Raw genomic sequence first — 15121 nt, forward strand, 5'->3', positions numbered from 1 at the left:
CCCGCGCCCCCATGGCCGCCGCCGCTTTCCCTTTCGCGGCTCTGCCGCCTCCTCCGCCTCCTCCTCCGCCGCCTCCGCCACCTCCGCAGCCGCAGCCACCGGCGCAGCCGCCGCCGCCGCCGCCTCCGCCTTCGCAGGCCCCGGGCGGCCCCGCGGCCCCGCAGCCTCCGGGCGGCCCCGCGGCCCCTCAGCCGCCGCCCGCCGCTCCCTACGGGCAGTTCCGCTTCCCGTCGCCGCCGCCCGGCCATGACCCGCCCGCGGCCCCCGCGGGGGCTCCGCCGGCCGCCCCCGCCGCCCCCCCCCAGCCCGCGGGGGCTCCGCAGCAGCCGCGGCCCGAGGAGGGCGCGGGGGGCGCGGGCACCGGGCCGGGAGATGCGGGGGGACGGGCGGGAGCCGCGCACAAGCCCCGGAGGGCAGGTACGGCCCGGGCCAGGGGGATACCGGCGGGTGGGGGTGGTTTTGGGACACCCGGGACGGGTCGTGGGGAGGGTTTGGGGGGCGTTCCCGGGCTGTAACCCCCCAACTCTGGGGGTCCCCAGGACTTCAGTCTTCCCGACTTGTGTGTCCACGGGTTGTGACCCACGATTCGGGTGTCCTCGGGTTGTAATCCCTGGATTTGTGGGTACCTGGGCTCTGATCCTCACCGGTTTGGGGGTCTCCAGGCTCTAAGCCCTCCATTTTGGCGTCCCTGGGCTCTGATTCCCAAGATTTGGGGGTATCCGGGTGTCCCGGGGCTCTGATCCCCGAATTTGGGGGTTTCCGGGGTATGTAATGCCCCAATTTGGGATTCCCTGCTCTCTGATTCCTCAATTTCGGGTTCCCTGGGCTTTGATACCGCAATCTGGGGGTCCCCGCGCTCTGATCCCCCCAATTTGGGGGTCTCCGGGCTCTGATCCCCGTGCTTTGGGGGTTTCCGGTGATTGGAATCCCCCAATTTGCGGGTCCCTGGGCTCTGATCCCTCCAGTTTGAGGGTCCCTGAGACCTGATCCCCCCATTTTGAGGGTCCCCGCGTTCAGATCCCTCCGAGTCCGGTGTCCCTGGGCTCTGATCCCCCCGATTTGGAGGTTTCCGGGGATTGTAACCCCCCAATTTAGGCTTCCCCACACTCTGATCCCCCGATTTAGGAGTTTCTGGGGGTTGTAGTTCACCAATTTGAAGGTCCCTGGGCTCTGATTCCCCCGATTTGGGGCTTTCTGGGGGTTATAACCCCCCCATTTGGGGGTCCCCGCTCCTGGTTCCCCCCCAATTTGGGGGTCCCACCGCCTCCACCCCGGCCAGGACATGTGTCAGAACACGCAAACCCAAAGCGGAACCCTCAGAACGGGACCCCCCAAACACCCTCCAGGGAGACAAAACCTCCACTTCTAACCCCCCAAAACACCCCCAGACCCCCCAAAACCGCTGCCCGGTCCCCGAGGGGGGCTCAGCGCTGGCGGCTTTGCCCGAACCGCGGCGTTTCCCCGCAGATTTCCCGCGGAAGCGGAAGCGCAGCCGCTGGAACCAGGACTCGCTGGAGCAGAAGACGGTGATCCCGGGGATGCCCACGGTGATCCCGCCCGGGCTGACCCGCGAGCAGGAGCGCGCCTACATCGGTAACCGTGCGGGGGAAACGGGGATTTGGGGTCACTGAGTTCAGTGGGCAGGCTCTGAGCTGAGGGTTTGGGGTCAGGGCTCCGAGTTTGGGCTCAGAGTTTGGGGTTTGGGCTCAGTGCTCAGGGTTTAGGGTCAGAACTCAGGGTGCGGGATCAGAGCTGTGGGTTCAGGGTTGGAGCTCAGGGTTTGGGGTCAGAGCTTTGGGTTTAAGGTCAGAACTCAGGGTTTAGTGTAATTTAGGGTCAGAGCTCAGGATGTGGGGTCAGAGCTGTGGGTTCAGGGTTAGAGCTCAGGGTTTGGGCTCAGAGCTTTGGGTTTAGGGTGATTTAGGGTCAGAACTCAGGGTTTAGTGTAATTTAGGGTCAGAACTCAGGATGTGGGTTCAGAGCTCAGGATTGAGGGTGATTTAGGTTCAGTGCTCAGGGTTTAGGGTCAGAACTCAGGGTGCGGGGTCAGAGCTGTGGGTTCAGGGTTGGAGCTCAGGGTTTGGGGTCAGAGCTTTGGGTTTAGTGTAATTTAGGGTCAGAACTCAGGATGTGGGCTCAGAGCTCAGGATTGAGGGTGATTTAGGTTCAGAGCTCAGGGTTTGGGCTCAGAGCTCAGGATTGAGGGTGATTTAGGTTCAGAGCTCAGGGTTTGGGCTCACATCTCTGGGTTTAGGGTGAGAATTTGGGGTTTGGGCTCAGTTCTCAGGGTTTAGGGTCAGAACTCAGGGTGCGGGGTCAGAGCTGTGGGTTCAGGGTTGGAGCTCAGGGTTTGGGGTCAGAGCTTTGGGTTTAGGGTGGTTTAGGGTCAGAACTCAGGGTTTAGTGTAATTTAGGGTCAGAACTCAGGATGTGGGCTCAGAGCTCAGGATTGAGGGTGATTTAGGTTCAGAGCTCAGGGTTTGGGCTCAGAACTTGGGGGTTGGGGTCACATCTCGGGGTTTAGGGTGAGAATTTGGGGTTTGGTCTCAGAGCTCAGGGTTTAGGGTCAGAGTTTGGGGTTCAGGTTCAGAACTCAGGATGCCCACGGTGATCCCGCCCAGGCTGACGCGCGAGCAGGAGCGCGCCCGCATCGTAACCGTGTGGGGGAAACGGGGATTTGGGGTCAGCGAGATCGGGGTGTGGGTCAGGGCTTGGGGTTTGGGCTCAGAGCTCTGGGTTTAGGGTCAGAGCTTTGATTTTAGAGTCAGAGTATGGGGTTCAGGCTCAGAGCTCTGGGTTTAGGGTCAGAGCTTTGATTTTAGAGTCAGAGTATGGGGTTCAGGCTCAGAGCTCGGGGTTCAGGCTCAGAGCTCTGGGTGTAGGGTCCGAGCTTTGGGTTTAGGGTCAGAATTTGGGGTTTGGGCTCAGGGTGTAAGGTCAGAGTTTGGGGTTCAGGCTCAGAGCTTGGGTTTTAGGGTCAGAGCTCAGGATTTGGGCACAGAGCTCAGGGTGTGGGGTCAGAGCTTAGTGTTTGTGGTCAGAGCTTGGGTTTTAGGGTCAGGGCTTGGGATTTGGGCACAGAGCTCAGGGTTTAGGGGTCAGAATTTGGGGTTTGAGGTCAGAGCTTGGGGTTCAGGTTCAGAGTTTGGGGTTTAGGGTCAGAGCTCAGGTTTTGGGCTCAGAGCTTGGGGTGTGGGTCAGGGCTTGGGCTTTGGGGTCAGAACTCAGGATGTGGGCTCAGAGCTCAGGATCTGTGATCAGAATTTAGGGTGTGGGGTCAGAGCTGTGGGTTCAGGGTCAGAACTTGGGTTTTAGGCTCAGGGTATGGGGTCAGGATTTGGGTTTTAGGGTCAGAATTTGGGGTTTAGGGTCAGAACTCGGGGTTCAGTGTCAGAACTTGGGTTTTAGGGTCAGGGCTCGAGGTTTGGGTTCAGAGCTCAGGGTTTAGGGTCAGAATTTGGGGTTCGGTGTCAGAGTTTGGGATTCAGGCTCAGAGCTCAGGATTTGGGTTCAGAGCTTTGGGTTTGTTGTCAGAGCTTTGGATTTAGAGTCAGAACTTTTGGTTCAAGCTCAGAGTTCTGGGTTTAGGGTCAGAATTTGGGGTTTGGGCTCAGAGCTCAGGGTTTAGGGTCAGAATTTGGGATTTAGGATGAGAACTCAGGGTTTAGGGTCAGAACTCAGGGTTTGGGGTTGGAGCTTTGGGGTTTGGGGTTAGAACTCGAAATGTGGGGTCAGAGTTTAGGGTTTAGGGTCAGAGTTTGGGGTTCAGGTTCAGAACTTGGAGTTTGGGGTCAGAACTCAGGGTTTAGGGTCAGAATTTGGGGTTTAGGATCAGAACTCAGGATTTAGGGTCAGAACTCGGGGTTTGGGCTCAGATTTCTTTGCCCACCCCACAAGGCTGAGATGTGAGCAGGAACACACCCACATTGGTAAAATTTTGGGGAAAAATGGGATTTTAGGGTAAGAACCTACAGATTTCTGAGTTTAAACCCCCCTGAAATTGGGGTTAGAACCCCCTGAGATTCTGGGCCTAAACCTCCAGGATTTGGGATCACATCAGGAACAACCCCAAATTTTGGGTTAAATCTGGGGAATTTGGGGTCAGAAACCCCTGGGATTCAGGATCAAACCCCCCTGGGACATGGGGGAAATTAATTAACCCAAAACTTGAAATTTTGGGCAATAATTTATGCAGATTTAGGTGAAAATGTGTCATTAATGCAACAATCTCTTGGTTAACCACGTTCATTTTTTGACAATAATTCATTTTTAGCTGTTATTGTGTGTTTTAAGGTAACAATTTTCTTCTGGTAACCTTTATTTTTAGTAAAATCAGGTGTTTTAGGTAATAATGACTGTGTTTAATTACATCTCCTGTTCTAGGTAATAACAGTTGCTTTTTTTAGTAGTAGTCATGTGTTTTGGGTAATAATGTGCTTATTTTAGGCAATGTGAATTTTTTAAGGAATAATTTCTCATTTTAGGTAAAATTGTGGTTGTTTTAGATAAAACTGTGATTGTTTTAGGTAATAACTTTTACCTTCTCTAGTAATAATCTCACATTTTAGGTTGACAGTGTGATATTTTAGGAAATAATGTCTTTTTTTTGACTGATAATCTTCTATTTTAGGTAATAATGTCTGGTTTATGATAACAATCTCTAGATTTTCCATAAGAATGCAGGAGGTTTGGTAATAATGTGCTTTTTTTGGGTAAAACTGTGAATTTTTGATAACAATGTGATTATTTTTCTTTTGTGATAACCTGCTTTTTTTGGTAATAACCCGTTTTTTGGGGGGAGCAATGTGGTTTTTGGGTTAATAACCTGCTGTTATCATTAAGAAGGTGTATTTTTCTGCTAATAATGTCAATTTTAGCTAACAACACCTGCTTTTTCTCACCCTAACCGTTTGGTTTTAGGGCATTAATGCCTGGTTTTGGTGCCATGGAGCCGGTGTAGGTAGAGAAAAAAAATATTAAATATAAACCCAGCCAAGCTGGGTTGGAACAGGATAATTTTGGGGTAGGAATGGAATTTTTTTTTTGTTTTTTTTTTTTTTTTTGTTTTTTTGGGGTGTAAAATGTGGGTGTTTTGTAACTGTGTCTCTCTCACCTCTCCGGGACCGGGTTCCTTCCAGTGCAACTGCAGATCGAAGACCTGACCCGCAAACTGCGCACGGGAGACCTGGGCATCCCCCCTAACCCCGAGGACAGGTCGGGACCTCCCCCCCCTGCCCCCCCAAAACCTGGGCACCCCCCCCGGGCCCCCCCCAAAACCTGGGGACACCCCCCAAAACCTGGGGGAAGACCCCTGGCTGTGCCCCCCTCCCCAATCCAGGACAGCTCGGGACCCCCTTTCCCTCCCTTATTTCCCACCTGGATTTGGGGGTGCTGCTCTGGATCCAGGCCCCCCCCCCCCCCCCCCCCGAGTTTGGGGTGTTCCCCCCCTCAGTTTGGGGGTGCTGCTCTGGAACCTCCCCCCCCTCCCCAATTTGGGGTGTTCCCCCTGAGCCCAACCTGGGGCTCGTTAATGAGCTGCAGTGGTGGCTTAATGAGCTTTGGGGGCTTAATGAGCACCCCCAGCCCCACTGCACCCCTTTTTCCCTCTCCTTTCCCCCCCTTTTCACCCCAATTTTTCTCTGAGGGGGGGGCAGAGCTGCTGTTGCCCCTTCAAAGAGCCAAATTCCCCCCTGCACTCCCTCTCTTCACCTTTTCCTCCTGTTTTGGCCCCGTTTTTCTGTGGCAGGGCAGGACGGGGGTCCCTCACCCCTCAGGGACCCCCTGCTCTGGGGGGGGGGGTCCCCAGCTCTGTGGGGGTCCCCAACCCTGGGTGGGGGGGGGGGGTCCCTGTGTCCTCAGGGATCCCTCACCTTTCGGGGGTCCCTCACCTTTCGGGGGTCCCTCACCCTGCGGTGACCGGGGGGGGCTCTCCCGAGTCCCAGGACTGGGGGGGATGGGGACACCTCTGCCCCCCCCCCCAGGTTTTGGGGAGGGGTCTCACACCCCCCTCCCCACCCCAGCACACCCACAGCCCCAGGTTTTGGGGGTCTCCCAGGTTTGGGGGGGCGCAGGCCCCCCGCGCTAACCCAGCCTTGCTCCTGCAGCGCCCCCGGGCCGAGGCCGCTCCCCCGCTGCGGCGTCGTTAGCGCTGGTTCTGGGGGGGATTAATTAATTAATGAATTAACGATTAATCACGAGCGGGGACAGTGACGTCGCAGTTCCACCGAGGACCCGGCTGCTGCCAACCCCGAAAAGTCGCTTTTTCCCCCCAAACCGGGGGCAGGTTCGACTGTCGCCCGCGCCGGCTGTTTTTGGAGGATCCGCCTTAATCTCTTCCCTTCTTGCAGCCGCTGCCAAAATTTCGCTATTTTGGGGTTGGGGGAAGGGGAGCCAAGATTTAACCAAACCCGAGCGATTCTGACTCTTTTTTTTTTATTATTATTTTTTTTTTTTATTTTTCCTTCCTCGCTGATAATTCTGATTTTTAATCATAATCTGATTTTCTCACCCCGACACGGCTCAGCTCAAGCGACCTTGACTCTTCCCTCCGGGGCTGCCAAAGCCGCACGGCCCCCCCAGACCTTTTCCTCCTCTAGAAACCGGGAAATTGGGCAAAAATAAAAATACAATTGGGAGAACTGGGCACAACCTGGGACAAAAGGAGCAGGAACGGGGCAAAGCCAGGGAGAAACAACAAAACCGGGCACAAAGGGACCAAACCCTGACCCAGCAAAGGCGAAACGGGCAGAGAGAGGGGCTGGGTTGGGGAGGGGGAGGGCTGTGCTCTGTTGGCCTTAATTGGGTGTTAATAACCGCTCTACATCCCCAATTATCCCCCCCTGGGGGTGGGTGGGGGCAGTGGCACAGGGTGGCCATGGTGGGGGGGGGAGGGTTTGTGGTGGTTTGGGGACCCCTCCCCACCCCTCCACATCCCCCTGCCCATCATCGCCAACAGCGAGGGGAGGGAAGACCCCCCCACACCCGGGGGTTGGGAGGGTTGGGGAGGGGGTTCTGGGGGTACAGCCCCCCCACACACACACCATGAGGGGTCTGGGGGCTTCGCAGTGACCCCCCCACCCCCCGGAGCAGGTCCCCCTCCCCGGAGCCCATCTACAACAGCGAGGGGAAGCGCCTGAACACGCGGGAGTTCCGCACGCGCAAGAAGCTGGAGGAGGAGAGGCACAACCTCATCACCGAGATGGTGGCCCTGAACCCCGACTTCAAACCCCCAGCTGACTACAAGTAAAGAGAGACCCCTCCCCACACTGATTTGGGGCTGGTTCTGCCAACTTTGGGGTTCCCCCAAGGGTTTGAGCTCTGATTTTTGTTGTTCCCCCCAGGCCGCCGGCGACGCGGGTGAGCGACAAGGTGATGATCCCGCAGGATGAGTACCCCGAGATCAACTTTGTGGGGCTCCTCATCGGGCCCAGGTGGGCACCCCGAGATCCTGGGGGGGCTGGGAGGGCTCTGGGGCTGGGGGCTTCACCCCAGCAATGTGGGGAGTTCCTGGAAACACCAAGGTGCTGCTGGGTGTCCATCCCAACAACTGCAGAGCCCCACTATGGGTGACCCCACAATACCCCCTTAATTAACACGGGGTTATTTAATGTTTAATATTTAATGTTTAACATTAATATTTAATGTTTAATGGCACAACTATGTCCATAATGAGCCTGAGCTCCTGATGAGTGAGGTCCCCACTCCCCATAATGTGGGTGCCCTGATGCACCTGTGGGGTCCCAATCTGGGCTGAGGAACCCCCAAAATTTCCAAGCAGAACATAAAGAGGGAACACAACTCATGGCAAGGGTAAAGGAGGACAGGTGAGCCCTGTGAGTGTCCCCCTGTGTGACCTGCCTGTCCTGGTGCCCCATTCTCAGGGGGAACACCCTGAAGAACATCGAGAAGGAGTGCAATGCCAAGATCATGATCAGGGGCAAGGGCTCTGTCAAGGAGGGCAAGGTTGGCCGCAAGGACGGGCAGATGCTGCCGGGCGAGGACGAGCCCCTGCACGCCCTCGTCACCGCCAACACCATGGAGAACGTCAAGAAAGCCGTGGAGCAGGTTTGGGGGTGTCCCTAATGGGTTTGGGGGGTGTTTAGAGGTGCAGCCCCCCCAGTCTGACACCCGCTGTGCCCCCCAGATCAGGAACATCCTGAAGCAGGGCATCGAGACCCCCGAGGACCAGAACGATCTGCGCAAGATGCAGCTGCGGGAGCTGGCGCGGCTCAACGGGACCCTGCGGGAGGATGACAATCGGTCAGAGGGGTCCCGCCACCCCTAATTAATTTAAAAATAATCCCCCCAAATCCCTGAATAACCCTGATCCCCTCCCCAGCATCCTGAGGCCGTGGCAGAGCACCGAGACTCGCAGCATCACCAACACCACGGTGTGCACCAAGTGCGGCGGCGCCGGGCACATCGCCTCCGACTGCAAGTTTGCCAGGTGAACCCCAAAATAAATCCTCACATCCTTGTGGGAGTCCTTAAATATCCCCCAAAACCCCACCAGATCCTCCTGAGATCCTCCCAAACCTGTTGAGATTCCTTCTGAACTTTGTATAAATCCCTAAATCTCTGAGAGCTCAACTATTCCCAAACCTTGAGATTCTTTAAATCTTTAAACTTCTTGAGATGTGCTTGAGATCCCCCATGAACTCTCTACAAGTATCTCTGAGAGCTCAACTGTTGTCAAACCTTGAGATTCCCTAAATCAGCCCCAAGATCTCCCCAAATCCTTCAAAATCCCCTCTAGACTTCTCTGGGATTCCACCAAGTCCTCAAAACCCATTTAGGATAATACCAGTCTACCTGATACTTCCCCAAAACCCCACCAAACACCCTTAAATCTTGTCCAGCCCCTCTGAAATCTCCCAGAGCTTTTCCTTGGGACCAGAGTTGGCCTGCAGGGGGGTGATTTGGGGGTGCAGCCCCCCCAAGCTCACCATCCCCCCATCCCTGCCAGGCCTGGGGACCCCCAGTCTGCCCAGGACAAGGCTCGGATGGACAAGGAGTACCTGTCCCTGATGGCCGAGCTGGGCGAGGCCCCGGTGTCCGTGAGCTCCAACGCCGCCCACAACAACAGCCCCTTGTCCAGCAGCCACCGTGCAGCCAGCCAGGCTGGGGGCCAGCCCCCCCCGGTGAGTGACCCCCAAAAACCCCTCTGTGAGACCCCAGAATTCACACACCCAGCCCTGAAACTCCTGCCCCAAAAGCAGCATCTGGTCAGGTGTGGGTGACCCCCCCCCAAAACCCCTCTGGGAGCCCCCAGAACCCACACAGCCACCCCTGAATTCCTGCCCCAAAAGCAGCACCTGGGCAGGTGTGGGAACAGTGAGTGACACCCCAAAAACCCTTCTAGGAGCCCCCAGAGTCCCCACACCCAGCCCTGAGTTCCTGCCCCAAAAGCAGCACCTGGGCAGGTGTGGGAACAGTGAGTGACACCCCAAAAACCCCTCTGGGAGCCCCCAGAATCCACACAGCCACTCCTGAATTCCTGCCCCAAAAGCAGCACCTGGGCAGGTGTGGGAACAGTGAGTGACACCCCAAAAACTCCTCTGGGAGCCCCCAGAGCCCCCACACCCAGCCCTGAGTTCCTGCCCCAAAACCAGCCCGTGGTCAGTGGGAGCGGCTCCTTCCCCAGTGAGTGACCCCCCTATAACCCCCCCAAAACCCTCCCTGACACCCCCCAAAATCCCCATAACCCCCCCATTTTCCCCTCCTTGACCCCCATTTTCCCCTCTGACCCCCATTTTTGTGCCCCCCAGAGCCGCCCCCCCTGGATGAGCTCGGCCCCCTCGGAGAACCGTCCGTACCACGGGCTGCACGGGGGGCCGGGGGGGCCCGGGGGTCCCCACAGCTTCCCGCACCCCATGGCTGGCATGGGCGGGGGGCACGGCGGGCACCCCCTGCAGCACACCCCCAACGGGCCCCCCCCCTGGATGCAGCCCCACCACCCCCCCATGGGCGGGGGGCCGCACCCCCCCGGGCACCCCGGGCCCCACCACATGGGTACGGACGATCCTGCTCGGGGAAATGGGGGCAAAAACGGGGGGAAAAAAATGGGGGTTTTGGGGTTTTTGAGGGTGGAAAAAGGGGGGTTTTAGGGTGAAAAAATGAGGGTTTTGGGATGAAAAAAGCCATTTATTTGGGGGGCGAAAAAATGGATTTTTTGGGGATTTTTTTGGGATGAAAAATGGGTTTTTTTCAGGGTAAAAATGGGGGTTTGGGGGTTTTGTTTGGGGTGAAAAATGGGTTTTTTCGGGGTAAAAATGGGGGTTTGGGGGGTTTGTTTGGGGTGAAAAATGGGTTTTTTCGGGGTAAAAATGGGGGTTTGGGGGGTTTGTTTGGGGTGAAAAATGGGTTTTTTCGGGGTAAAAATGGGGGTTTGGGGGTTTTGTTTGGGGTGAAAAATGGGTTTTTTCGGGGTAAAAATGGGGGTTTGGGGGGGTTTGTTTGGGGTGATAAATGGGGGTTTTTTAGGGTTAAAAAAGAAGGGGTTTGGGGGTGAAAAGGGAGGGTTTCGAAAAGGGGTTTTTGGGGTGAGAAAGGATTTTTTGGGGTTTGATTTTGGGATGAAAAATGGTTCTTTTGGGGGGTGAAAAAAGAGGTTTCTTGGGGTGAAAAATGCTTTTGGGGTGGAAAAGGGTTTTTTTTTGGGGTGAAAAATGGGATTTTTTTTTTTTGAATGAAAATGGGTGTTTTGAGGTGAGAAAAAGGGGGTAAAAGGGGGTTTTGGGTGAAAAAATGGAGTTTTTTGGGGTAGAAATAGGGGAGTTTTGGGGTAAAAAAGGGGGGTTTTTGGGTGAAAAAATGGATTTTTCAGGGGTGAAAAAGGGATTTTTTTTGAATGAAAATGGGTTTTTTGGGGTGAAAAAAGAGGGGTTTTGAGGATGGAAAATGGGTTTTTGGGGTGGAAAAAAAGGATATTTTTGGGGGTGAAAAAAGGGGGTTCTTGGGGTTTTTTTGGGGGGTGAAAAATTGGGGTTTTAGGGTGTAAAGATGGCAGTTTTTGTGTAAAAAAGGGATTTTGGGGGTGATAAAATGGGGTTTTAGGGTGAAAAATACGGGTTGTGGAGGTGAGAAAAAGGGGCTTTTTTAGGGTGAAAAAAGGGTTTTGGGGTGTGTTTTTGGGGGGCTGATGATTTTGGGGGCTGGGGGTGTGGTTTTATGGTGGGGGTGTGGTTTTGGGGTCAGGGTGTGTTTTTGGGTCTGGGATTCTGTTTTTGGGGACTGGGGTTTTTTTTGGGGGGCTGGGGGTGTGTTTTGGGGCTGGGGGTGTTTTTGGGGGGTGGGAGGGGGTCCCCCCCATCCCTAAGGCCACGGTCTCTCATTCCCTCAAGATCAGTACCTGGGAAATGCGCCGGTGGGCTCTGGGGTCTATCGCCTGCACCAGGGAAAAGGTGAGACCCCCCCCCAAATAAAAACCCCAAAAACCCCTCCCCACAAAACCCTGACCCCCAAATTCCCCCCCGACACCCCAATTCCCTGCCCCCCACAGTGTAATAGTGGTGTCAGTGGGGATCTTGGGACCCCCAAATTTTTCTGACCCCACCCCCCAATTTCCCCCTCCCCAATACAATCCCAATACCCCTGTCTCTAGTGACACCCCCAAATTCTTCCTGACCCCCCAATTTCCCCCTCCCCAATACCCCTGGCTGTCCTGACACCCCAATTTCCCCCTCCCCAATATGGTATCTCTGTCATTGGCTGTCTTGGCACCCCCAAATTCCCCCTCCTCAATACCCTTGGCTGTCCTGACACCCCAAGTTCCTCCTGACCCCCCCCCAGTTTCTCTCTCCCCAATATTATATCTCTATCAATGGCTGTCTTGACACCCCCTGACCCCCCCCCCCCAATTCCCCCCTCCCCAATACTTAGGACTGTCCTGACCCCCCAATTTCCCCCTCCCTCCCCATTATGATATCTCTGTGCTGGCACCCCAAATGCCCCCCGAACCCTCCAATCTCCCCCTCCCCAATAAGATATCTCTGTCACTGACTGTCCTGACCCCCCAATTTCCCCCTCCCCAATAAGGTATCTCCCCCCCTGACCCCCCAATTTCCCCCTCCCCAGTAAGGTATCTCCCCCCCTGACCCCCCAATATCCCCCTCCCCAATAAGATATCTCCGTCACTGACCCCCCAATTTCCCCCTCCCCAATAAGGTATCTCCCCCCCTGACCCCCCAATTTCCCCCTCCCCAATAAGGTATCTCCCCCCCTGACCCCCCAATATCCCCCTCCCCAATAAGATATCTCCGTCACTGACCCCCCAATTTCCCCCTCCCCAATAAGGTATCTCCCCCCCCGACCCCCCAATTTCCCCCTCCCCAATAAGGTATCTCCCCCCCTGACCCCCCAATATCCCCCTCCCCAATAAGATATCTCCGTCACTGACCCCCAATTTCCCCCTCCCCAATAAGGTATCTCCCCCCCTGACCCCCCAATATCCCCCTCCCCAGTAAGGTATCTCCCCCCCTGACCCCCCAATTTCCCCTCCCCAATAAGGTATCTCCCCCCCTGATCCCCCAATATCCCCCTCCCCAATAAGATATCTCCGTCACTGACCCCCCAATTTCCCCCTCCCCAATAAGGTATCTCCCCCCCGACCCCCCAATTTCCCCCTCCCCAATAAGATATCTCTGTCACTGACTGTCCTGACCCCCCAATCTCCCCTCCCCATTATGATATCTCTGTCCTGCCACCCCAAATGCCCCCCGAACCCCCCAATTTCCCCCTCCCCAATAAGGTATCTCCCCCCCCTGACCCCCCAATTTCCCCCTCCCCAATAAGATATCTCTGTCACTGACTGTCCTGACCCCCCAATTTCCCCCTCCCCAATAAGGTATCTCCCCCCCTGACCCCCCAATTTCACGCCCCCCCCAGGTATGATGCCGCCGCCGCTGGGTATGCTGCCCCGCCGCCCCCCCCCGCCCGGTGGGCAGCCGCCCCCCCCCTCCGGGCCCCTCCCCCCCTGGCAGCAGCAGCCGCCGCCGCCCCCCAGCAGCAGCAGCACCCCCTTGCCCTGGCAGCAAAGTGAGTCTGGGGGCACCCCGGGGGCGTTTGGGGTCATTTCCTGGGTTATTTCCTGTGGGGGGGGGTGATTTTGGGATTATTTCCTGGGGTTTTGGGGTCGTTTCCTGGGGTTATTTCCTGTGGGGGGGGGGTGATTTTGGGATTATTTCCTGGGGTTTTGGGGTCGTTTCCTGGGGTTATTTCCTGTGTGTGGGGGGGTGATTTTGGGATTATTTCCTGGGATTTTGGGGTCGTTTCCTGTGGGGGGAGTGATTTTGGGATTATTTCCTGGGGTTTTGGGGTCGTTTCCTGGGGTTATTTCCTGTGGGGGGGGGGGTGATTTTGGGATTATTTCCTGGGATTTTGGGGTCGTTTCCTGTGGGGGGAGTGATTTTGGGATTATTTCCTGGGGTTTTGGGGTCGTTTCCTGGGGTTATTTCCTGTGGGGGGGGGGTGATTTTGGGGTCATTTCCTGGGGTTTTGGGGTCGTTTCCTGGAGTTATTTCCTGTGGGGGGGGGTGATTTTGGGGTCATTTTTTGGGATTTTGGGGTGTGGGGGGCTGATTTTGGGGTCATTTCCTGGGGGTTTGGGGTCATTTCCTGGGGGTTTGGGGTTATTTCTCATTACCCTAAGATGGGGGGGTGGTCCCCTACAAATCAGAGTTTTGCTTTTAATTAACACCCCACTAATTAACCCAAATCCCAAATGAGCCCCTCTGGGGTGGGGGTGTCTTGTTCTATTTGGAGGTTCCTTATCCCCCCTTGTCCCCAATTACCCCTCTACCCTTAATTAACCCCCACCTTTATTCACCTCAGCCTCCCTTACCATGACTTCCCCCTCCTCTAATTAACCCCCAGCGCTAATTAACCCGGGACTCATTTGGGATTTGGGTTAATTTGGGGTGGGGGCTGTCTTGTTCCTTGTGGGGGTTCCCCGTCCCCAATTACCCCCTTCCCCTTAATTAACCCCCACCTTTAATCACATTCAGCCTCCCTTACCATGACTTCCCCCCTCCTCTAATTAACCCCCAGCGCTAATTAACCCTTTCTTTTCCCCAAACGCAGATACGACGACCACCACGAGCGCTGGCAGCGCCTCCCTCCCTCCCTGGCAGCAGCAGGCGGGGGGGGGTGCGGCGGGGGGGGGGGGCGGCTTCTTCGGGGGCCCCCCCGCTCCCCGGCAGCCCCTCCATGGTGCCTTTGCCCCCCGGGGTTCAGCCCCCGCTGCCCCCCGGGGCCCCCCCCGCCGCCCCCGCCGCCCCCTGGCTCCGGGGGGCTGATGTACGCGCCCCCCCCCGCCCCCGCCGCCCCCCCCCCATGGACCCTTCTAACTTCGTCACCATGATGGGCATGGGGGTGCCCGCCCTGCCCCCCTTCGGCATGCCCCCCGCGCCCCCCCCCGCCGCCCCCCCAGAACTGAGCCAGCCTCGGGGACACTGCCGACCGCGGGGACCCCCCCCTCAACAAAAAACATCGGGGGATCCCCCCCTCAAAAAACATCAGGGGTTTCCACCTCAAGGACTGATTCGTTGTGGGGACCCCCCCTCAATAACACCGTGGGATTCCCCCTCCCCCAGGACTGATATGTTGTGGGGACCCCCCCCTCAAAAATCACCATCGGGATCTCCCCCAGGACTGATCCATTGTGGGGATCTCCCCCAGGACTAAACCATTGTGGGGGCCCCTCCTCAAGAAACACCGTAAGGATCCCCCCCAGGACTGATTCATTATGGGGACCCCCCCTCAAAAAAAACCATCAGGAGATCCCCCCCTCGAGCACTGATCCATCATAAGGAGCTCCCCCTCCCCAGAAATTGATGAGGAGCCCCCCCTAAAACACCACAGGGAGCCCTCCCCCCAGGACTGATCCATTGTGGGGAGCCCCCCCTGCCCCCCCCCGTCCAAGGGGCTGTTCAATCAGCGGGAGCCCCCCCCCCCCCCATGAACTGATGAATTTTGGGGTACCCTCCCCTCCCACATCCATGGGACCCCCCCCCCCAAACCCCCCTGGGACCACCTTGTGAACTGGTTTACCCCGCTCCCCCCCCCCCCCCCAAAATCCCCAAAATCAGGGGCGGCCCTGAATTGAGGAGGGGGTGAGGGGCAG

General features: G+C 56.6%; 1 protein-coding gene across 1 annotated transcript; it reads left to right on the forward strand.

Annotated features, from left to right (window-relative positions):
- Positions 1–254: 254 nt before the first annotated feature.
- SF1 (splicing factor 1) lies at positions 255–14907 on the forward strand. The gene is given in 14 exon segments (XM_058822353.1): positions 255–417; positions 1468–1593; positions 5139–5214; positions 7090–7242; positions 7341–7430; positions 7881–8064; positions 8144–8259; positions 8339–8446; positions 8966–9140; positions 9768–10011; positions 11343–11402; positions 12886–13035; positions 14080–14135; positions 14137–14907. Coding segments are annotated over 13 exon segments (2013 nt in total). The 5' UTR covers positions 255–417; positions 1468–1538; the 3' UTR covers positions 14683–14907.
- Positions 14908–15121: the final 214 nt, after the last annotated feature.

Source organism: Ammospiza caudacuta, chromosome 32 (assembly GCF_027887145.1).
Source record: "Ammospiza caudacuta isolate bAmmCau1 chromosome 32, bAmmCau1.pri, whole genome shotgun sequence".
In the NCBI taxonomy this organism is placed as follows: domain Eukaryota; kingdom Metazoa; phylum Chordata; class Aves; order Passeriformes; family Passerellidae; genus Ammospiza; species Ammospiza caudacuta.